At 36.9% G+C, this 23,546-nt stretch overlaps 1 protein-coding gene across 1 annotated transcript in view; it reads right to left on the bottom strand.

The window, feature by feature from the left end:
* ADGRV1 (adhesion G protein-coupled receptor V1) overlaps positions 1 to 23,546 on the bottom strand; it is a 548,236-nt gene that overhangs the window by 339,215 nt on the left and 185,475 nt on the right. Inside the window, exons 54-63 of the mRNA XM_019641108.1 lie at positions 14,673 to 14,790; positions 12,258 to 12,375; positions 11,204 to 11,342; positions 10,836 to 11,021; positions 10,334 to 10,566; positions 8,061 to 8,209; positions 6,730 to 6,931; positions 5,269 to 5,488; positions 2,792 to 3,031; positions 772 to 921 (exon numbers count right to left, since the gene is read on the bottom strand). Coding sequence (XP_019496653.1) covers positions 772 to 921; positions 2,792 to 3,031; positions 5,269 to 5,488; positions 6,730 to 6,931; positions 8,061 to 8,209; positions 10,334 to 10,566; positions 10,836 to 11,021; positions 11,204 to 11,342; positions 12,258 to 12,375; positions 14,673 to 14,790 — 1,755 coding nt within the window. The remainder of the gene's footprint in view (positions 1 to 771; positions 922 to 2,791; positions 3,032 to 5,268; positions 5,489 to 6,729; positions 6,932 to 8,060; positions 8,210 to 10,333; positions 10,567 to 10,835; positions 11,022 to 11,203; positions 11,343 to 12,257; positions 12,376 to 14,672; positions 14,791 to 23,546) is intronic.

The raw sequence follows: 23,546 nt of genomic DNA on the forward strand, positions 1-23,546 counted from the left end.
AACTTTAAAATGCCAGTACCACAAAAGGCATTCAGTAGGGAGCCATACATATACAATATTTGAAGGTAAAAAGTGAGTAGATAATCTGATGCATCACATCAGAATTTGGTTTTGTTTTTTAACTGAAAGGGAATATCTATAAGATTTCACTACACAATTAGGATGTATTTTCCAAGAATTTCTGACCTCCAAACCACAAAGCTTCAACTGAACAAGTACCAGTTGCAGGAAAAGAAGTAAGTGTATAGAGAAATTTCACAAAATATGTATTTCTAGAAAACAAGTAAGCTTGACCTATTAGACAAATCTCCTAATGATTTACAAGGGCATTCTCAAATGTCCCATATCAATATACACACAAGTGCAACCTCTTAAAAATCGGTTGCTAAGTGGAAAAAAATGACATTGCGAGATAAAGTCCTGAAAAATATGTTAAGCAATTTACAAAAAAATCATTGAGGGGTTTAAGTAGGAAAAGCTTCATGTTATAGCAAACAAAAAAATTACAAAACAGTTTAGCCATACTCTTCATGATTAAGTGTGAGGAGGATCTTTTTAACCCAATTGTAACAGAATTTAGAGAGACTGCTAGAGGTTTGATGCTGGCTAGAAAGCCCACACACAGGTACTTAAAGGAACCTTCTCTGAAAACTCAACGTCCCTTCAGTTTATCAAAAGCTTTAACCAGGGCAAGGCAGTTCCTCTGTCCCTCTCAACCATGCTTGTTAGGCAAATTATTACCCTACTTAAAAATCAAATGAAAACTGATACCGTAATCTTTCCAACAACGCCCTTGTCTCTTTTGACAAAGAAAGTAATGATCAGGGGTCCTTCCAGAGCCGATGGCTCTAAATAGGTCTTCACAGATAAAGATTCTGGAGCAAACTGAACCACTCCATTGGGGTCACCAAACTTTTGTATCTAGGAATAGAAACAGAGGGCAGAGTGAATAACATATTCTACAACTATGGATGAAAATATAGTATCTAACACATCAATGCGCAGATAACTGAAGAAATGAAAGGAACATAGAAATAATATTTGAGTATAATCTACCTGGCTACCTGATTTTTAAAAACCATCTACACTAAAGAAGTAGGTTCTTATTCTCCAAGGATAATGGGAATAAGTGTCCAGAAAACTATAATTTGTAGTCTCAAAAAAATGGTACTTTGATGCCTGACTTTAGCTTTGTTTGCCGTATGTTTTATTAAACCAGTTAATTTTAGCTAACTTTCTTTCTACTGGTTATATAATAGAATGTGGAGAGAGGCAAAAAGGTCCGGTGATGGTCAGTCTCATGTGTCAACTTGGCTAGATTACAGTGCCCAATTGTTTCATTAAACACTAGTCTAGACATTGCTGTGAAGGTATTTTTGTGGATGTGATTAATATTTACAATGAGTTGACTTTAAGTAAAGATTATCCTCATTAATGTGTGTAGGCCTCATCCAATCAGTTGAAGGCCTTGATTAACAAAAACTGAGGTTTCCAGGAGAAGGTATTCTGCCTCAAGGCTGCAACTTAGGAATCCTGCTTGAGTTTCCCGCCCACCTCACAAAATTCAAACTCCGCTTTCCTGAGTTTCCTGCCTGCTAGTTTTCTCTATGGATTTTGGACTTGTCAGTCCCCATAAACAATCAACCAATCAAATCAATCAATCCCTCCCTCTCTTTGTTTCCCTGGAGAAAGTCTACTGATAACTGATCCCAGACAAAAGTATTTTCCAGACTTAAAAGAAGATATTCATTTCTCTGCATTGTTTTTAGTAGCCTTTGTCCATGAACTTTCTGCTCTTGATGGATGGAGTGGTTCATATCAAATTCAGATCTAATCCAATACATTATTGTGCTAATTAAATAACTATCATTCTTCCTTCAAACAATATGACTTGTAACTAGTTAATAGTTTTTATGTACTTTGATGGCAAAGATACCCAGTGTTTTGGATGATATGAGGTGTGATAAAAAAAATACGATGAATGTTTAAATTAAAATAAATTTGTTACAATAAAAGACACATTGCCATTATACCCCTCAAAATACTCTCTCTCGCTTGGAACACACTTATCCCATCATTCTTGCCACTTTCTGAAGCAGTTCAGGAAGTCCTCTGTCGTCAGTGTCTTTAGTTGCACTGTTGTGGCTGCCTCCATGTCCTGAATCAGTTTGACTTTGGGGGAAGAGCCAGAAGTCACACGGTGCCAGATCCAGTGAATAAGGTGGATGAGGACATACTGCAATGTTTTTATTTGACAGAAATTGCCTTATCAGAAGCAATGTGTGACAGGGAGTGTTGTCATAATGGAGGATGATTTATAGCACACTTTAAAACACACCTTCTCTCAACCGTAGCTCACACCCCACTCACTGCGCCACACAGGTTGAAACTTGTCACACACTGTTACTAAGGTTCAATGCTCTGCTTCCCGTATGGAAGATCCCTGCCTTTCCACTGGATGGCACTCAGCACAGCACTCACTATATTTTTTTTATCACACCTCGTATAACAAACACCTCCTCCTTAAAAGTGCCAAATGTTCCCAAAACACCACATTTTCTCAAGGAGTGTAAAATAAGTATTTCTCACATTAAAGCCTTTTAAAAAAATAATACCAATAATCAGACTATGTAAAAAATTAATATAACAGCCATAGGAATTATTATGACTTCATTTGGTTTTTTGTAACTTTCAATTCATCGTAAACCTGTAGAGCTTCAACAAATGTAAATTCATTTTCTGATAACTCCATTAAATCCAAAATTTTGTGGGAAAATAAAGTCAGACTTACTGTTAACATAACATCTTTGGCTCTGGAGTCTAATTTAGCTTCTCCTTTCACAAGTTTAAGTTTAATAATGAAAGTCTCTTCGACTTCAATTTCTTCATGAGGGTAGATTGTCAGAATTATGGTTCTCACTCCACCTTCTCCCTCGCCAAAATAGAAGGACCCACTCACTGGGTCTGCAATGTCTCTGTTCTGTTGTGGTAAGGCTTCCTGAGAATTGGGTCCTACTATCTCCCAGTTCACCTGCAGGTTTTGTTTTTTTAATAAAGATGATCAGTTTTAAACCAAGAATTACTCTGCAAGATGTGTATAATAGTATTAGAAAAAATATACATATACATGAAAATTATTCCAGAATATCTCCAGCAAATTTCTGTTATCAACTCATGTTTTTTAACAATATTTGCAAATATAAAATGTATACCTATAGACTATCAGTTCTCATGAATAACAATGTCTAACAAGAAAATGTGTCATTTTTCAACACCACAGAATAACAAAAATATAAAGGTACATATTTTATATATATATATATATATATATATATATATACATATATATATATTTATATATAAATATACACACATATGTGTGTGTGATATGTATACAAGACTTGTATTCATCTTTTGGTATCAGTATATATTATTACAATTTTAATACAGTTTTTTACTTTCTTAAAATATGTATACATTTTTTGGCACCTTCTGTACATAAGAAATACAATTTTTAAAAAATATATGAGTACAACACTGTCTTGCTATGTGTACGGGTTCTGTCAATTAAAACCTACTGAATAAGACACTAAAAACATGTGAAAATTCGGCTGAGTGTGCATCTGCTTCTAAATATACTTAAATAAATTCTAGTACAAAATGAACAGAAATTTTCATAAATTGCTATAAGAAACACAATTTTATATTATAATAAATGCATTCTTTAAAAGTCTCTGTAATTTAATATTGAATGCTTTTCATAATCCACAAAAAAAGAAAATCGGGTCTTTCTCTCTGCTTCTTTTATCTTTCATCGGAATTGGACAAAACTGACCACTTCCTTTTTTTTAAAACACTGCATCCTGTCTCTGTTGGCTTATGTGATACTTGCATGATACATACCTCCCCAGGTTTCCTCTTCCTTTACTTCTCAGTCTGCTTTGCTGACTCTCCTTCCTCAGATCCCTAAATGCTGGGAGTCTGAGGCTCAGGTCTGTATCCCTCACACTGCTTCCTATTCTACTTAGACCCTATAGTTTCAGATTCCTCCATATATGTCAACACCTTCCATGTCTGCAGCCCTGAACCCCAGAGCCCAAATGTGCACAACCCCTGACTACCTGACCCCTCCACTGGGATGTCTTGTAGCTATCTCAAATTAACCTGGACAAAACAAATTCTTCTTGATTTCCCTCCAAGCTCCTGCAACTCAATAAACAGCATTACAATTTAACCAGTTGCTCAAAACAAAATTTTAGCAGTTATCCTTGATCCCTCTTTACCTCAGCCTCCACTAAACCAATGGATTTTTCTTTCAAAATATGCTCAACGTCTATTCACTTATTGTCATGTCCATTTCCACCCTTGTCTGAGCTGTCGGCTTTGCCCTGGGCAATAGAAGGCAATGGCCTCCTAACTGCCCCTGCTGCTTCGAATCTGGCTTCCTGGCAGTCCATTTTTCTCTCAGCTGTCATAAATGAGTTGCTTAAAATGACAACCCAGTGACATCCAGATTAGTCCCCTGCTTAAAACTTTCTAATGGCATCCTACTTGCCCGTAGCATAAAATTTTTAATCTGTTTTAGGATGTCCTCTGTGACCAAACACTTAGTAGCCCCACTGTTCTATCCTGTGCTGTTATCCCAGTACATCCAGAACCCCCGCCACATGGACCTACCTCTCCAGACCTCAAACACGCCAGGTTTGTAGATCTGCTTTGGCTACTCCCTCTGTCCAAATGCTCATGCCTCTGACAATGCCATGCCCACCTGTTTCTCATCATCTACATTTCAGCTTGAATATCACATTCTTACCATCCAATCTAGAGAGTAGCCAGAACATTCATGATTGTGTGTCTCAATTTTTGCATTCCTGCAGAGCACTTGTTATCAAATAATTTTCTTGCTTATTGTTCTAAAAACTCTATTAAAACAGAGACGAGGTCTGTCCTGTTCACCAGTGTGCGCTGAGTGCCCAGAACAGGGTGTGGACATGGAACGCGCTCAACAAATACTTGTTGAATTAATGTATTTTTACCAGAATCTGTTCTTTAATTTCTAACTTGCTCTCAAGAGTTCACTGAAGATAGCTGAGTGCCTCATATATTTTTGTACACCTCATAGGATTTGGAAGCTATACATCTACTAGGTAATTAATAAGTATTATTGCTTGTGAATAAATAACTGAATATATTTGAGGAATAAGAAAATCCAACCCCAAAATCAAATATCAAAAATTATTTTTAAAACCATGGGAATAATAGCTCTACCTGAATCTCTCCCAGGAGTCCTCCAGTTCGCTCCAGCACCAAGGGTAAAATCAGTGTGGAATTGGGGTTAGGAACAGAAATTTTGCTTTGATTGAGAAATCTTACAACGCCAGAGTGAGAGTCACTCCTGGCAATTGTGATTCTGCTCACTAGGTGGCGCCCAAGCACTGCTCCACCAGTCGCTCCAACTAGCAGAATTTCAAAGGGCTCCTCAAATTCACTGCATAGCAACAAAGAGCAATTCTGTTAGTCTAAACATATTAAAATGCTTCTAAAATCCAAATAACTAGTCATTTTCCAAATTGGTCATACATATGCAAGGCACAGTAGTCACACACCAAGTGAGATAAAGAGGGTGCTCAGCTGAAAGCATGAATGATCAGCTTCAATATTACATAACTTGGGCCACCTAGTAGACCCTCTTTTTAATTGCTTTATGCATTAAAAAAGTAAATTGCAGGATGTTTCTGCATTCTTATTAGACTTTTCAAATCTACAGGGAACACTATTTTGAAAAAAGTGACATATACGATCACAATGGTTACCCAATACTTTTTTCCCTACCCCAACACCCCCCCAAAAGTTTCTCACTTGTTTCTCAACTGGCACATGTATAATCTAAACTTCTATTATCAATGTAAAACATAGGTAAAGACTGGAACACAACATTCATGCTTTATGTATGCCCATATTACATCAGTCCCCTTTATTTAAGGTTTCACTTTTCATAATGGTTTCAGTTATCCATGGTCAACCAAAGTCCAAAAATACTATATGGAAAATTCCAGAAATACACAATTCATAAGTTTTAAATTGTGTGCTGTTCTGAGTAGCCTGATGAAATCTCCTGCTGACCTGATCTACTCCACTCAAGACACGAATCATCCTTTTGTCTAGCTTATGTACACACTACACACCTGTGAGTCACGTGGTTATGAGATTGCCTGTCCTGGTATGTAGTGCTTATGTTCAAGTAAGCCCTTAGCAGCCTAACACTATGTCACAGTACCGAGGTCAGTCACTTCATTTCATCTCATCATGTAGGCAGTGTATATCATTGCACAGTATCACAAGAAAGGGTGAGTACAATACAATAGAATATTTTGAAGGGTGTTGGGGGGAAAAGAGAGAGAAAGATCACATTCACATACTTTTATTACAGTACATTGTTATAATTGTTCTATTTCATCATTAGTTATTGTTGTTAATTTCTTACTGTGCCCAAGTTATCAATTAAACCTTATCATACGTATGTATGTGTAGAAAAAAAAAAGTGTGTGTTTGTGTGTGTGTGTGTGTGTGTGTGTGTGTGTGTACACACACATATATATATATAGAGAGAGAGAGAGAGAGAGAGTTCAATACTATTTGCAGTTTCAGGCATCCATTGGGAGTCTTGGAATGTATCTCTTGTGGACAAGGGGGGACTACTGTATTTCCAATATCATTAAATAGTATTACCTTTCATTGTCATCAATGATGGAGACATTTATAAAACTTAAGTTCTGCCCATGCTGAAACGTGACTGCACTACCATGCAGTATGTAATCGACGCCGTCAAGAACTGCAGAGGAGCTCTGAGAGATGAAGTCTGCTGTCACGTGGCCATACGTCCCGCGCAGCCTCAGCACTGGAATCACGATCATCCCGACATCTTCCTCCACTGTAACAGGAATGTGGAATTAACTGCTACACTACACAAAGCAACTAACTTTTATAAGATTCTGTCAAATTAAACATGGCAATTAAATATAGTGGTACAATGCAAGCATTCAATTTAACAGGTATTTATCATGTTAAAAAATGATTAGAGAGGGCCGGCCGAGTGGCACGTTGGTTAAGAACTGGCTTGGAATGCCAGAGGGCCCCGGTTCGGATCCCACATATGAGGGCCAGTGACACTGCCCTCTACAGCTAAGATGCTGAACAACAGCTCAACCTGGAGCTGGGCTACCGTGAGTCGCTGTCAACGGCGTAGACTGCAGCCCCTGTGGCAGTGGGTTGCCATGGGCTACTGTATGTAGCCAGCAGCTAGCGAGAGCGGCCAGCAGCCGCAGTGAGCGGCCGTCCAGAAGCCTGCGACTGATGTGCCTCACCCGGGAAGAGCACAATGATGGTGCCAACTTGGGCCAGTGAAGCAACATCCTCCACAACTAGACTGAAGAACAAAAGGACAGCAACTTGTCTGTTCCCCTTCTCCCAATTCCCCAGCACTGTTCCCATCCCAATTCCCCAATTTAAAAAAAAAAAAAAAAGATTAGAGAAAATTTCATGACTTATTTTTTAGGAGTATGGTTTGTCACAAGTTAGAATTTACATAACCTATCTCATCACTAACATAGGCTTTCTTCCTCTATGTGCCACATACAAATAAATGAACCTGCTTTAGAAAGTAGATATTCACTGATTTATAATCACAAAGGAAGTTAAGTATTGTATAAGTTAGAAATACATTCATAAAAATGTTTGAAATATGAATATTTCAATACTCATAAGGTTAAACAACATTTTTTTTTAAGTTGTCTTGTTCCTAGCCATTCAGCTTTGGCATACATAAGTAAGGTTCTAGATTGCCCCAAGGTAACTCAAAATATATTTTTTAAATAAATGTGTATATATACATAAAGGCAGATACAAGTACATATAAAGATGTATGTGTACACACACACACACACACAAACACACATTAAATTGAGAAAATTTATGTATGGAAATTCAAATTGATCATGTCATGCTCAGGTACTCTGTAACGCAGAAAGTGGTAAATTTATAAATAAGGTTACTGAGCTTACCTTCGAAGGCAGTATACCTTGGGTCAAATTCAATGATGCCCTCTGCATTATCATTTTTCATTATTATGATTCGGACAATGGAGATGTTTCCTATTTCAGGAGGCTGATCTATCTGAAGTCCATTTTCTTGGATGGTGAAATCATACCCTCTTGCAAAGTCATAAAAAATAAAATAAAATGAGTACATAATTGCTTAGCATAAATTGAAGGGTCCTCTTAGCTCCTATAACTTAATCCTATCAAGCATTTTAGTCGTTTTGAAAATCTCCAACACTAAAATACTCCTTTTTTTCCTGAAATGATGTTTAAAACAGATTTCACTGCTGCTTGCAATTATCACTGCTTGCATGAAATGAAAACTAATATAAAGTTATTAGACTTAGGCAATAGGAAGATAATAAAAGTATAAGGAAATTGGGAAAAAGTTGTGAAATGAGCCCGTGGGGCTAGGAAAGCACTGCTGAACACATACTACAGTAATGGACTAAAATGGGATGTACATTAAACTGCAGTGCACTCAGGGATGGAAACCAGCTGGGCAGGAAATTTACAGTGTTGGGTTGAAAGGGTTACTTTAACAAAATAATGAGTGGCATGCCACTAAAGAAATTTTAAGCTGAATCTTCAAGATTCAAGAAAATATTTTAGTATCTGTGGAAATTAATTACAACCAATGCCTCTATTCTTCAATACAGATGATAGTTTACCTGTCTAATGATATATTTATGTAAAGAAAGCTCTATGTTTTAGATTTATATAATTCCCATCAAAGAAAAGTTTTGTTTTCCAGAGTTTTACATCACTTTAATTCCTGAAGCTAAAAAAAAAAAAAAAGCCCCCAAAAAACGGCACTAAACAATTGCAGTCCTTCCTTCAATTTCTAAATTCTATTTACCTGGTACTTTTATCTATCTACCTAGTTTTGAAAGGTTGAAAGCTGGTTGATATGATTACATACAGGGCAAAAATACAGGGAAATTAAAATATTAAACGATAAGAGTAACTTATCAGTAGTCTGAGATGGATTATAGATAAACTGATTACATCACTTAATAACACAGCAGCAAATTTTCTAGCAACTAGGCAAAATAGATTTATAATACTTTCTTTCTCAGATCAAAGGAAGCCTAGAAATTTATCTGGAGGAAAAAAATTATTTCCCCAGAATTAAACTTAAATAGGAATTGCTTTTTTTAAAGGGTGGCAAGAGAGCAAATGCTTCCAGTCCTATTTGTCCAATAACACAGATATGATCTCACACTTAGAAGCTACTTTTACCAAATGTCATCTATTTAAATAAAATAGTCAGTGACCTGCTCAAATTTTAACACATTTAATATAAGGACAAATTCATTCCCATCGCCAAACACACAATCATTTCTGGGAAATTTAAGATTTTAAGTGCATGCAAGCACACAATATTTTTTTCCAGGTGGAATTATATACACTCTACCTAGTCATTCCGGGAAATATTAGTTTAAAAAAGCTTTTAAAGCATGACAGTTACATAACAAATGTAAAAACATTTTCATGCACAAGAAAAATCCCTTTATAACTTATGTAAATGCAAACATTATTCTAGTTGAAGATTTTACATGAGCTGTCAGCGCACAGGTGTTCTTGGGCTGCCGAAAGTGGACCCTTCAGCATTGTAAAAGTGCTTCCCACCCTTATCCATCAAGTCAGTTTCACTAATCAGAGAACGTGAAGGCTTCCATACGGTTAATTCTTGATCTTCAATGAAAACATGGCGCACATTAGTGACCAATCCTCTTTGACTCAATTTTTTTTTACTCACTTTAAAACAGCTATTGGGCAAGCATCTACTATACTTCGTTTACCCACAGAGAAGATAATACAGTCTTCAGATTCCAAAATCTCTCACTCCAGCCCATTCACAGGTATAGTGATAAAGAGTCAGGTGGCAGCAAATTCCCCAAAGCCAGCTGACCTTTGACTTAGAGAACAGGTCTATTTCCTCACCAAATTACTCCACACCCATAGCATGTTCAGTCCTCTGGCTGCCCAGAGTGACTTCACACAACAGAAACACAGGCTTTCAACTTTCAGGGAAAAAAAAATATTAAATTTTAGGACAATGCACAGTTAATAGTTAGTCTTTGTCATACGTTCCTACCCTGCCCTGTTCTAACATCACACAAATTTATGAAAAAGCAGGAAAAGAACTATTTTACAGTTCAGTTTAATCCCTACACAACCTAGCATTTACTCTTTCTTTCTGTCTTTCTGTTTTGTTTTCTTTTTCACTTTACCTTCCAAGGAGTTCCACTTTTGTAATCACTACAGAGAATTCCTCAGGGCCTTCAGGAAGGCTATCATCAAGAATTTCAATCTGCACACTTTTCGCCATCTCCTGTGCTTCAAAGACGAGCTCCCCAGGTGCAGGGATAAAATCCCAGCCCGCCTCGGCGGTCCCACTCACGGTCTCATACCAGAGTCTCACGGGGCCCAAAGAGCCACCCGAACGGATGACGGTGACGTTCACCTATGTGAGAAGGTTTTTATTTGACTTGCATGATTAATCTACCAGACAATACTTAATTTTGTCTCTAACTCTATTTACCAGGACTATGTTGAAATTATATACATATAAATTTATAAAAGTATATAAACTGCATGTTAAAAATGTTAGGAGCAAATTAATCAGTTTGTGAAAACGTTGGCATAGGAATAAGAAAACACATCTTAAAGACCACTCATAATATAAAACACAAAAATGAACACATTTCACATTTTAAGCATTTCACACTCTACCTTTTGTGCCTCCTCTGTCACTCGAAGTTGCTCATGTGAAAAGGCGAATTGGCCATAGGGAAAGTCACTGGCCACCACTGTGATATTGGCGGTGCTGCTCGATTCACTCAGTATTCCCCCATCGCTGATCCCAGTGAGCTGAAACTCGTAGAAAGACTTTTCCTCAGGAATGTCATCATTCAAAGCCTACAGAGGGACAAAAAAAGCCACTAGCAGCAGAATCTGTAACATTTAAAGAAAAATACCTATTACATAAGCAACAAAAACAAACTCTGGATATTAACCACCTTCCACCACCCCACCCACCAACACACACACACACACACACACACACACACACGCATAACAGAAACCAGTAATATTAATACCTGTATCACTACAATTGCTGCAGACTGTCCATCTCGCATTGTCAGTTTTCCTGATGTTTCAGCAAACTCCCCCATGGATGGCGGGAATATCCTCCAGTGCACTATGACCTCACCCCAGATTGCTGGGCCACGAACCAGGCTACAACAATACACACGTGTATATTCAATACATTTTCATTAAAGGAACTTTCCACAGATATTTGCCACGTCTTTGAACAACAAACAATTTTCGTTTATTTCAAAAACATTATGCATTTAAATAACCTTATCTATCAACTCTAGCAAAAGGAACACTCAAATAACTGAAGTCATGTAAAAGTGCTTGACAAGTATTCCGTAAAAGCTGAACACTAAAAGTGGAAGGTTTAAAGGAATAAAAAAAAAAAGAATTTATAGATTTTCACTTATACACAAGGTACAAAACACACATATGAATAGCCTAACAAAGTTCTCTAAAGAACAGGAAATATTTCACACATGCAATGGTAATGGAAAAGCTACCAAAAAGGTAGTTTTAACTCAAATTCAGCTACTTCACTGAGTTGATGCTCCACTCCTCATGAGAAAATTTGTAGAAAAGTTGTCTATGATCATCCTATAGTTATATAATAGGTCCTAATTTTAGAACAGTTAGAATAAAAAATGCTTGCTCTAGATGATTTTCTATGGAATGGCTTTGTAGCTAAGACACACAAGCTTACAGAGATGAAGTAAGTAACCCTCCTATTTTACATGGTTAGTGACAGACAGGACTGAAAGCATAGGTTTCCTGATGTGTCAATTCAGTGTTTTTTCCTCCGCATGGGTTGTGCAAATTGCCCAAGAAACAGTCAGAAGCCTCCTCATGATCTAACGTCAAGACAGGTCAGAATATGTCTTCAATTTTTACCAAAAATGTGTTCTAATCTCCACGGGATGTTACCAACATACAAAATAGCAATGCTTGAAGAATATGTATGTATTGAGAATGATGTATTTAAGGCATAAAATGCTGATTACTTACACAAAACTTCAAAACCCTAACCCAGGCAAAGAAAAATTATGAAATCCGTACCTGATGATAGCTGTGCCATTGTATTTTGCTGAGGGTTCCCCAATGAGGACATGCCTGGAGGATGGTGCTATTCCAACTTCTCCTCCCTTATCTCCCCGAATGATTATTGATGCGCTACCTAAGTTGAAGATGATATATATACAGCTTATGTAGCAAACATGTTTTCACTGAGTGTATGCCTGACAATGTTCTCAGTGCTTTACATATACTAATCTTATGAGTTAATAATCCTCATGTAATAATTTATTACATGAGTTAATAAAATGGCAATCACATAAGTTAGGTACTAATATCCTCATTTTACCAATGAAGACATTTAAGCATGCTGAGGTATTGAAGACATTGAGGCAAACAAATTGTCCCATATAACATTTTGGTGAAAGGGGCAGGAGAAAGCGGGCAATAATTCCACTATCACTGCCATGATAAGCAAGCACTCCTCTACTATTTGCATTGATTCACTTCTACAGTAACTCACTGCAATTGACTATATGGCTACGTCCCTTAGTTATGTGGCAAAAACAAGAATTCAAGGGTACTTTAAGTTTAATTTTATGAATATTATTTGCTTGTATGTATTTATAACAATGTGTCAGATAGTCCTACTAAAATGGAAATAAAAACCATGTCAACTAATTTGATAATCATATTATAATTTAGCAGTAACTTGAAAATTGTTCCCACAAGCACACATTAGAGTGTCATGATAAAAAAAACAAAAAAACAAAAAACTGTGGATTACTATACTTTCACTTTCTGTGGCAATGGATTAATGAAACCAGTGGTTTGTCATATGCAGGTATGTCACAGTTAGAAATATATTATAATTTTTTATATTAATAAATGATTTACCTGATCCACTGGTATATTCTTGTACTTGTATCTACTTACTCTATATGACATTTACCCTAACATGTATTTTAACGTAATGTAGACAACTGAGATGATTTTAGACTTATGGAAGAATATGGTGCAAAGATATGACAGACTCACAGGCTTGTTAGAAAGCCCTCCAGATAAAAATGCAAAAAGATTCACTCCCCTAGGTACATACAGTGATACTCTACAATTTTGAGAATTTCCTTGACCACAGAATTCTGCTTTTCTGGCCATAGACCCTTACACAGGATGCAGCTCTCGATGGCAAAAAAGGACATGTAACAAGAACTAAGCTTTCATATCAAAATTGTTGGGCTATTTTTTATGGTTATTACTGTTTGTGCCACAATGAAACCATTGAGAGTGATTAATCCATTCTCTCTATATCTAAGAAACAAATTTTTATATGGACCATAAGCAAATGAGAATTATGATGGTTGTTTCTGAAATGTCAATATATCTAAGTAATTACTTACTGATGAAAATAGGTATAGATAGGCTGGAACAGACATAATATTATGCTGTTTTAAAATAACATTAGAAAACTAATATGTGATCATTCTAAATATGTGTAGAAAACATGAGTAATCAAGAACCACTATCGGGCCACCCGAGTGGCATGTTGGTTAAGAGCTGGCTTGGGATGCCAGAGGACCCCGGTTCGGATCCCACATATGAGGGCCAGTGACACTGCCCTCCACAGCTAAGATGCTGAACAACAGCTCAACCTGGAGCTGGGCTGCCATGAGTCGCCAGCAATGGCAGGTGGGTTGCCATGGGCTACAGTGAGTAGCCAGCAGCCAGAGTGAGCGGCCAGCAGCCGCTGTGAGCGGCCATCCAGAAGCCGGCGACTGATGTGCATCGCCTGGGAAGAGCGCAATGATGGTGCCAACTTGGGCCAGTGAAGCAACGTCCTCCACAACTAGACTGAAGAACAAAAGGATAGCAACTTGTCTGTTCCCCTTCCCCCAATGCCCCAACAACAACAACAAAAAAAACAAAGAACCACTATCAACATTTCAAGCAAATAATTCCAAATATATTTATGACATGCACATGACAAAAATGGGATTATATTGAATGTTATGAAGTCTACTTTATTAACATAACAATTATCCATGTAACTAAGTGTTCTTAATTTTTAATGTAACTAAGGCTTTTTCTGCCACATCCCCTTGAATAGTTACATAGTATTCTATTTACTAACCAGCCTCCTTCCTATTGTTGGATCATTTAGGAACCTTCCATATTTTATTTGATAAACACTGCTAAAATAAATAACCTTTAAAAAAAAATCACGCAGTTAAGTTGCAGTAAATCTTTGACATATAGCCTAATATTGGGTATTGTGATTTTCATTTTAAAAATTCTTTCACTGTCATACAGATGTCATACAGAAAATGACATCTTCATGTTTTAGCAAATGTTTTAGGAATTATAAAACCTAACATTACCTGCCTTTGTAACTACTGATTATTTGGTTACATTTTTCTGAGAATCTACTTTTTAATTTCCAAAAATGTGAATTTCTCTTACCTTTTATTGGAGATATTTCTGCCTCATCAACTGATATCAGCTGAATGGTGAAACGCCTGTACTCCTCCAACACAGAGTCTTGAAGTGTATGCAATACAATGGTCTTCTGGGACTCAGTCTAGATCAAATGAGAGGAATAATAACTTTTCCAGGTTAACCAAAGCTAAATTTTGAATGTTCTCATTAGTGGGATAATGTTTATGTGTCCATAAGCATGTCTTAAAATGTGTCCTCTTTGTCCCCTAGAATTATGAGTTGCTTCTAAAGAGAATTACCATAAAAAATAGCTCTGTCCATAAGACCTCTTCAGGTTCTTAATAGAAAAAGAGGAAACAATTTAACACAACTTCCAAATTTACTATCATTGAAAAAGTCCAATCTCTAAATGGTCACAGTATAATATAAAAATGTCAAGGTCATAGGTTTACTCCTTATAAAGGTTATCTTTCTACTACCCATTTTGATCCTTTGCCCTCCACTCATTCCTGCTTCCTTCTCATTCTTTCCACAGGTGTTGATCTCAAAAGCACTCACTATGATTCCTTCTCTCTCTTATATTATACTTAGCCCTGTAATTTCTTAGAACAGCTATTAAGTTTTCAGTGTAGGTTGGAAGAGAAGGAATAGAGGAACGCAAATATACAGACGACAACTACATTAATACTTTGAGACATAATCAAGACAGATATCACTTTTATCTTTACCCTTTCCTCTGCGTGCTGACAAAACAACTCCAATTTGTCCTATGCATCACTGATTAATTTTCTGCAGTTTGAATTCTACTGTTTATTCTTTTTCATGTACATCTTAGTTCTGTAATTGCATTTTTTCTTTGAGATTTTTAATATTAAAAAGCACTATTTTAATCTCCTCACTCAAGCTCTTCTCTCTTCATAGTTCCCTATTATCCTATTTTACAATATCTGCACTTTCTTAAAAAAATTTTAAGAGCTTCTAGGAAAATGTGTACTTCCTGCTTCAGACTTTATTAAATGTATTCATGGAAAATCTATAATCCATAAGATGCAATTAATCGTTTCCATCCCTTTTACTCTCTGCATATTGTGAACTGGAGGCTATGATTGTGTGTCTGAGCTACAAAATCATTCTTTAGGATGGAGACAGGTGTATGTCAGTACTGCTTGTACAAGAACAGTGAAGCCATTACGCAGTTGTACATGAAATGCACCAGGTTGGTGGCCAACCAACTAGACAGAGAGTCAAATCCAGATTGACCTACAAAGCCATCCTACTGATGCAGTACTCTGAGAAAGGACGGCCTTATTCCTTGGGGGAGAAGATAGACTATGTGCCATTTTGGTATGGATGTCCTGCTCAAAACAAGAAAATCTTTTGAGTCATCTGGGAAGTAGGTCTAGGAATTAGAATCTGGTAACTGAAAAAGTACTGCTCCTAATTACTGAGGAAAATCATTACAAAAATTTGAAAGTAACTTCTAAATTCTTGTCATGCCAGATGAGAAGTTTTCAGATCATGGCTAGGACATGAAACCTAAACATTTCTTGAGTCATCATCTAGCAAAATCTATAAATGAGTGGATAAAAAATCTGCCTTGAAATCATTAAACCATTTGAGTAGCCAACACCTCAAGAATGGCAGTTGAATGTCTAAGTACAAATAGATTGCAGGACAGCATCACTGATTAATTCGTTAATCACCTATCAGAAAACTGAAAGAAAAAAGTATTTGTTTCTGTGTTGTTTGGTATTGAAAGCTCTAAATAAAGGTCAACAGATTCTAAAAAAAGTAGACATGAAAACCATGTAGTATTGGGGTTACCTGATCTTTAAATATTTCATAAAATTCCTTTGGAAAACCACCTGGGGAGCTTCTATGCTCTTTTTTTCCCTCGAATATCATTTATGGATATTCATCTGTTTGGACTTTCTATATCCACTATATATCTACTGGAGTCAATTTCACATAGGTGGGGTTTTTTTACATTTATTTGCTTAGATTTGCATAAAGAGGTCTCTTAAAATTTTTGATATTTTCTGTCTTTTATTTTATTTTTTTTAATTTACTGGGGTGACACTGGTTAATAAAATTACATAGGTTTCAATTGCACAATTTTATAATACAACATCTGTGTTCTGCATTGTGTGTTCACCATCCAAGTCAAATCTCACTCGGTCACCATATATTTGACCCCTTTTACTCTCTCCTACCTCCCCCCTGCTCCTGTCCACTTACCCTCTGGTAACCACTAAACTGTTCTCTGTGAACAACAAAGATAACAAGGAAGCTCAGAAAGAAAAGGAAAAAATCTCCAGAAAATAAACTTAAAGACATGGACATATGTGATTTAAATGATAGAGAAGTCAAGATTACACTGCTGAAACAACTCAATGAGATGCAAGGAGACTCAGATAGGCAGTTTAGTGAATTCAGAAGTAAAATTAACAAGCAAAAGGAATACTTTATTAAAGAGACTGAAACTTAAGAAAAAAAACAACAAATAGAAATTCTGGAGCTAAAGAACAAAACAAAAGTGATGAAGAATGACATAACAAGCTTAGGAAATAGGGCTGACCAGATGGAGGAAAGAATTAGTGATATGGAAGACAGAAATCTGGAAATGACACAGATGGAAGAAGAGAGAGACTTGAGAGTTAAAAGAAATGAAAGAGCTATCTCACTCTATCACAAAGAGCAATATAAAAATAATGGGTATACCTGAAAGAGAAGAGAAAGAGAGAAGGAAACAAAGAGCCTATTCAAACAAATAGTCTATGAGAACTTCCCAAACCTATAGAAAGAACTGGATCCTGGAATCCAAGAAGTAAACAGCACACCTAATTTTCTCAACCTAAAACAGCATTCTTGGCCTTTTGAGCTCCTTTTGCTCAGCCCGCTCCAAACTTTTTGAAGTGTACTTTCTCTTCTAATAATGGCCCTTGAACCATTCTCTACTGTTTGAGCCAGCTTCTATTTCTTAGAAGTGTACTATCTCTTCTGATAAATTGCTCTTTCACCATTAGAAAAAAAAAAAAAAAAGGGCCAGCCGAGTGGCTCAGTTGGTTAAGAATGCAAGCTCTGAGCAACAGGGTCGCCGGTTCAATTCCCACATGGGCCAGTGAGCTGCACCCGTGCTGAGCTGCCACTGAGCCACCAACAGGTGGCAGGATGGCTCAGCTGGTGAGAGCACGTGCTCCTAATAACAAGGTTGCCAGTTCGACTCCCGCATGGGATTGTGGGCTACACACACCCGTAACTAAGATTGAATATGGCCCTCTGAGCTCAGTGGCCACAAGCTGCCAATGGGCAGCCAGATGGTGACTGGACTTGGAGCTGAGCTAGTTGCACTCTCCCCAACTAAGACTGAAGGGTAACAACTTGGCTGTTCCCCTTCCCCAATTCCCCAATAAAAATCTTTAAAAAAATAAAAAATAAAAAGGCATTCTCCAAGGCATGCTGTATTAAAACTGTCAAAAATTAATGACAAGGAAAGAATTCTCAAGGCAGCCAGGGAAAAGAAAAGCCCATTAGATTATCATCAGAGTTTTAAGCCAAAACTCTACATGCTAGGAGGGTATGGAATCAAATATTCATACTATTGAAAGGGAGACATTACCAGCCAAAACTAATATAATCAGCAAAGTTATCCTTTGGATATGAAGGAGTAACAAAACCTTTCCAGGTATACAGAAGCTGAGGGAATTTTCCACCAGAGGCCTGCATTACAGGAAACACTGAAAGGGGTTATTCTACCTAAAACAAAAAGATAAAAGGATACAAAACTATGAGTAAGATGACTAACAGACAGACAGAAGAAGGAAATCACAACCCTTATTCAGAACAGGGCACTATACACTTAAATATAACATAAAGGTTAAAGGACTTCAAAATATTAAAAAGAAAGAAAAAGCGAAGACAATAGCTACTGCAACTCAGAAATGAACTCACAACATAAATAGAAATAATTTTTTATGATAAAACATAAAAGGGGAGAGGGTAAAGGTCTGAATTTGAAAAGGGAAATGGAGATAAGATGCATACAGAAGAAAAATGACTATTGTATATATGAAACTTTCTTTTACATAAATTTAATGGTAACCACTCAAAAAATATCCAGAACTAAGACACATAACATAAAAAAAAAAGAGGAGGGCCAGCCGAGTGGCGCGATGGTTAAGAGCTGGCTTGGGACATCAGAGGGCCCCGGTTTGGATCCCACATATGAGGACCAGTGACACTGCCCTCCACAGCTAAGATGCTGAACAACAGCTCGACCTGGAGCTGGGCTTCCGTGAGTCGCCAGCGACGGTGTAGGCTGCAGCCCCTGCTGCAGTGGGTTGCCATGGGCTACCGTGTGTAGCCAGCAGCCAGCATGAGCGGCCAGCAGCCACAGTGAGCAGCCGTCCAGAAGCCGGCGACTGATCTGCCTCGCCCAGGAAGAGCGCAATGATGGTGCCAACTTGGGCCAGTGAAGCAACGTCCTCCACAACTAGACTGAAGAACAAAACGACAGCAACTTGTCTGTCCCCCTTCCCTCAATTCCCCAGCACTGTTCCCATCCCCCCAATTCCCCAATAAAAATCTTTAAAAAAACAAAAAAAAAAGAGGAAACAGAGGAAAAATTCATAGAATACTTCCAAACTAAAATAACAGACAGAAACACAAGGACAAAGAAATATGTAGAGACTGAACTACCAGAAAATAAAAGATAAAATGGCTATTGGAAATTCCCATACAAGGTCTGACAATTACGTTTGTGAACTCATCCTAGAAAAAGTGCTACATACTTCATTGCTGAATATCACTACAGTCACCTTCGAAGTACTCCCCTTTGCGAATCTATGCAACAACACCAGTTGCCCCCTTCAAAGCAATTTTGGAACTCTTTTTCTGGAGTGGCCATCAGAGCTATCATCGTATTACCCTTGATGTCCTGAATGGCATCAAAATGTCATCCTGTCAATGTTTCCTTTATCTTCAGGTAAAGAAAGAAGTAATTTTGGACCAGATCGGGTGAGTGGGGAGGGTGTTCCAATACAGTTATTTGTTTACTGGTCAAAAACTCCCTCACAGACAGTGCTTTGTGAGCTGGTGCATTGTTGTGATGCAAGAGCCATGAATTGTTGATGAAAAGTTTAGGTCGTTTTCTTCTAACTTTTTCATGCAGCCTTTTCAGCATTTCCAAATAGTAAACTTGGTTAACTATTTGTCCATTTGGTACAAATTCATAACAAATAATCCCTCTGATATCAAAAAAGCTTAGCAACATCGTTTTGACTCTTGATTTGGACTAACGGAAATGTTTTGGTCATGGATAATTGGCTGACTTTCACTACGCACTTTGACGCTTTAAGGGTTGTATTGGTACACCCGTGTTTCATCACCAGTGATAACACAGCCCAAAATATCATCTTGCCTTTCCAAAAGGTCTTGGCAAACTTCAACTCTCCTTTGCTTTTGTTCATCAGTGAGCTCCTTCGGGGCCATTTTTGCACACACCTTTCTCATGCTAACATTTTCAGTTATGATTTTCCTAACTGTTTCTGTCAATGTTTACTTAGTTTGCTATGCTTCTCATAGTCAGTTGACAATTTTGATGCACAGTTTGATGAATTTTTGCAATGTTTCTGTCAGTTCTGCTGGCTAATGGCCTCCCTGACCTGTCTTCATCAGTGACGCATTCTCTCCCCTCAGAAAAAAGTTTAATCCATTTGTATACTGCCGTTTTCTTCATGGCATTATCCCCATAAACTTGGGCTAACATGTATCTGATTTCACTTCCAATCTTGCCAAGTTTAACAAGAAATTCAGTGTTTGCTCATTCCTCTAATTCAAGATCAGACATTCTTGCAATGGCACAAAAAACATGCAACAATAAACGCCACTCAGCAAGACACCGCAACATGTCGACATGAACACAGCTGTGAAACATTGATATACCAAGGTTATTAAACCTTATTGAGCTATTTGTACAATGCTGCCAATGTAAGCACACGGTGGTAAGTTCGCGAACTTAATTGTCAGACCTCGTATAGCAATAATTACCTTAAATGTAAATGGACTGAACTCACCAATACAAAGGCACAGAGTAGCAGACTGGATCAAAAAACAAAACTCAACCACATGCTGCCCTCATGAGACACATCCTCAGCTGCAAGGACAACTATGACTCAAAGTGAAAGAGTAGAAAATGACACTCCAAGAAAATGGTATCCAGAGAAAAGTGGGTATAGCCATACTTATATCTGACGTAATGGACTTCAAGATGAAAAAGGTAACAGGAGACAAAGATAGACATTTCATAATGATAAAGAGGACAATACATCAAGAAGACATAACACATCAATATACATGCTTCCAATCAGAGAGCACCAAGGTATATAAAGCAACTACTAACAGCTTAAGGGACAGACTGAGAAAAACACAAGTACACAAGACCTAAATAAACACAAGACCTAAATACCCCATTTACACTATGTATAGGTCCTCCAAATGGAAAATCCATAAGGAAATATCAGCTGAAATGATACATTAGGCCAAATGAACATAATTAATATTTACAGAACCTTTCATTCCAGAACATCAGATTATACATTCTTCTCTAGTATACATTCTCAAAGATAGAACGTATGTTGAGGCACAAAACTCACCTCAACAAATTTTAAAAGGTTGAAGTCATTTTCTCTGTTAATGGTTATTTCTTGTCAATTCCTATTTTGTGAGGTTATTTTTATTATTATTATTATTATTATTATTATTTACTTATCAGTTCTATTTTAATGGTTTTTAGCTATTTCTCTTCTACTTTTGTTTTTATTAATTTAGGGAAAAATATGCAAATATGATTTTAAAGGCAAAAAACATAACAAAGATTGATAAATCTGGCCTTTTCATTTTCTTCTTTTTGGTCCATTTGTTTATCCCAGAGCCAGTATCACACTGTGTTATGTGCCTTGTCTACATATTATCATTTTTTTAAATTAATTTCAGGTGTACAAAACATAGTGATTAGACATTTATATACCTCAAAAAGTGATAACTCCAATAAGTCTATTACCCATCTAACATTATATATAGTTATTACAATATCATTGACTACATTCCCTATGCTGTACTTTACATTCCCATGACTTTTTTTTTAATTATAGTTGACATTCAATATTATTTTGTAATAGTTTCAGGTGTACAGCATAGTGGTTAGGTATTTGTATAATTTTTGAGGTAAACCCCCCAATAAGTTTAGTGCCCACCTGAGACAATACATAGTTTTTACAATATTGACTATATTCCCCATACTGTACTTTACCCATGACTATTTTGTAACCATTAATTTGTACTTAACCCCTTCGCCTTACTTACCCAGTCCCCCAACCCTCCCTTCCATCTAGTAACCATCAGTTTGTTCTCTGTATCTATGAGTCTGTTTCTGTTTTGTTTGATTTTGTTCTTTATATTCCACATATAAGTGAGATCATATGGTATTTGTCTTTCACAGTTTGACTTTTTTCACTTAGCACAGTACCCTCTAGGTCCATCCATTGTTGTCACAAATGGTTAGATTCCATTCTTTTTTATGGCAGAGTAATATTCCGTGCTATATATTATCTTAAATTTCTTAAGCAAGGCCACACTCCATCTTTTTCTTTATGAGTTTTTTATGATTCTTGGTTTTTTCCATTTCCTTACATATTTTAGAATCAGCTTGTCGATTCTCCTCCACCTCCATATCTCTCCTTCCAGAAGAAGAGTTGAGTGTTTGATTGGTAAATACTACTTGGCCCTGGGTTGACTGAGGCCATTTACACCCCTATCTAAAACTCTGTGCTCAGATTAATTGAGCAGTACATGCTGCTTGACCCAGCTACTTCCAGTTATTAAAGCTGGCTAAGGTGTAGGAAGCTGAGTGAATACTACAAACCAGCAAAGTCACATTCTGGAAAGGGTTGGTTGACACACCAGCCAAAGTCCTTATGGCCAGTGTTGATAAGACATAAATAAATATGATATTTGCAAACTGCTCTACAGGACTTGGAAAGAGGGGTCATTCTCAGGAGTTGTAAAATCCAATTGCTGGGGCAAAGAGATCTTGGTTTTCTCTGAAAGTAATCACTGTGGTAGGCTGGGACACACGAAGATGGAATGTAATGTGTTTTTCACTCTTAAATTATTTATTTTAATTCAGACTTTGGATTGCTGAAACATTACTTCAATCATTTTTTCCAAGTGTACATAAATGTTAAAAATTCTGAGTCTGTAAGTTTGAGACCATCTTTTATTATGGTACACAACCATTGTTTCGACTCAGTATAAAATTCTGAATCACACTTTTTTTAAACATATTTTATCCATTGCAGAGGAGAAACACTGTGTCATTTTGCCATCCATTTTTTTCTTCATATTTATTTTTCCTGTCTGAATACTTGTGGCTATTTCTTATTATTCTTGAAGTTAATGTTTTGGATTTTCTTTTGCCAAGATAAACCTATCTGTGGGCTATTTAAAAACCTTTCTGCCTGGGACTTGCTGAGTCCTTCTGATCTAAAAAATTAAATTCTTTTTGTCAACTCAGGAAATTTTTATCTTAAAATTAAAAGAATCAGCCTGCTAGAGTTAAAGCTTCTCTCACCCTCAATACTCTAGTGAGAGATGTGTCATACAGTCAATTCCACATCACCTTAACATCAAGTAGTACCAGAACATCAAGTTGGGGTCTCAAGAAGGGAGTCAGAAGAATCCATGTTGTGTTGTGTGCAATATTCAAAAATGAACAGCTCCAAGGTGGGTATCAAGATACAAAGATGAGTAATTTATAAATCTAAAGAGACCTCATTACTGGATGGGGAGAGGCACGCAATTACTATTAGGTTTAATCATATGAAATTGTCATTTCAAAGA

The sequence above is a fragment of the Hipposideros armiger genome, unplaced genomic scaffold (genome assembly GCF_001890085.2).
Source record: "Hipposideros armiger isolate ML-2016 unplaced genomic scaffold, ASM189008v1 scaffold_57, whole genome shotgun sequence".
In the NCBI taxonomy this organism is placed as follows: domain Eukaryota; kingdom Metazoa; phylum Chordata; class Mammalia; order Chiroptera; family Hipposideridae; genus Hipposideros; species Hipposideros armiger.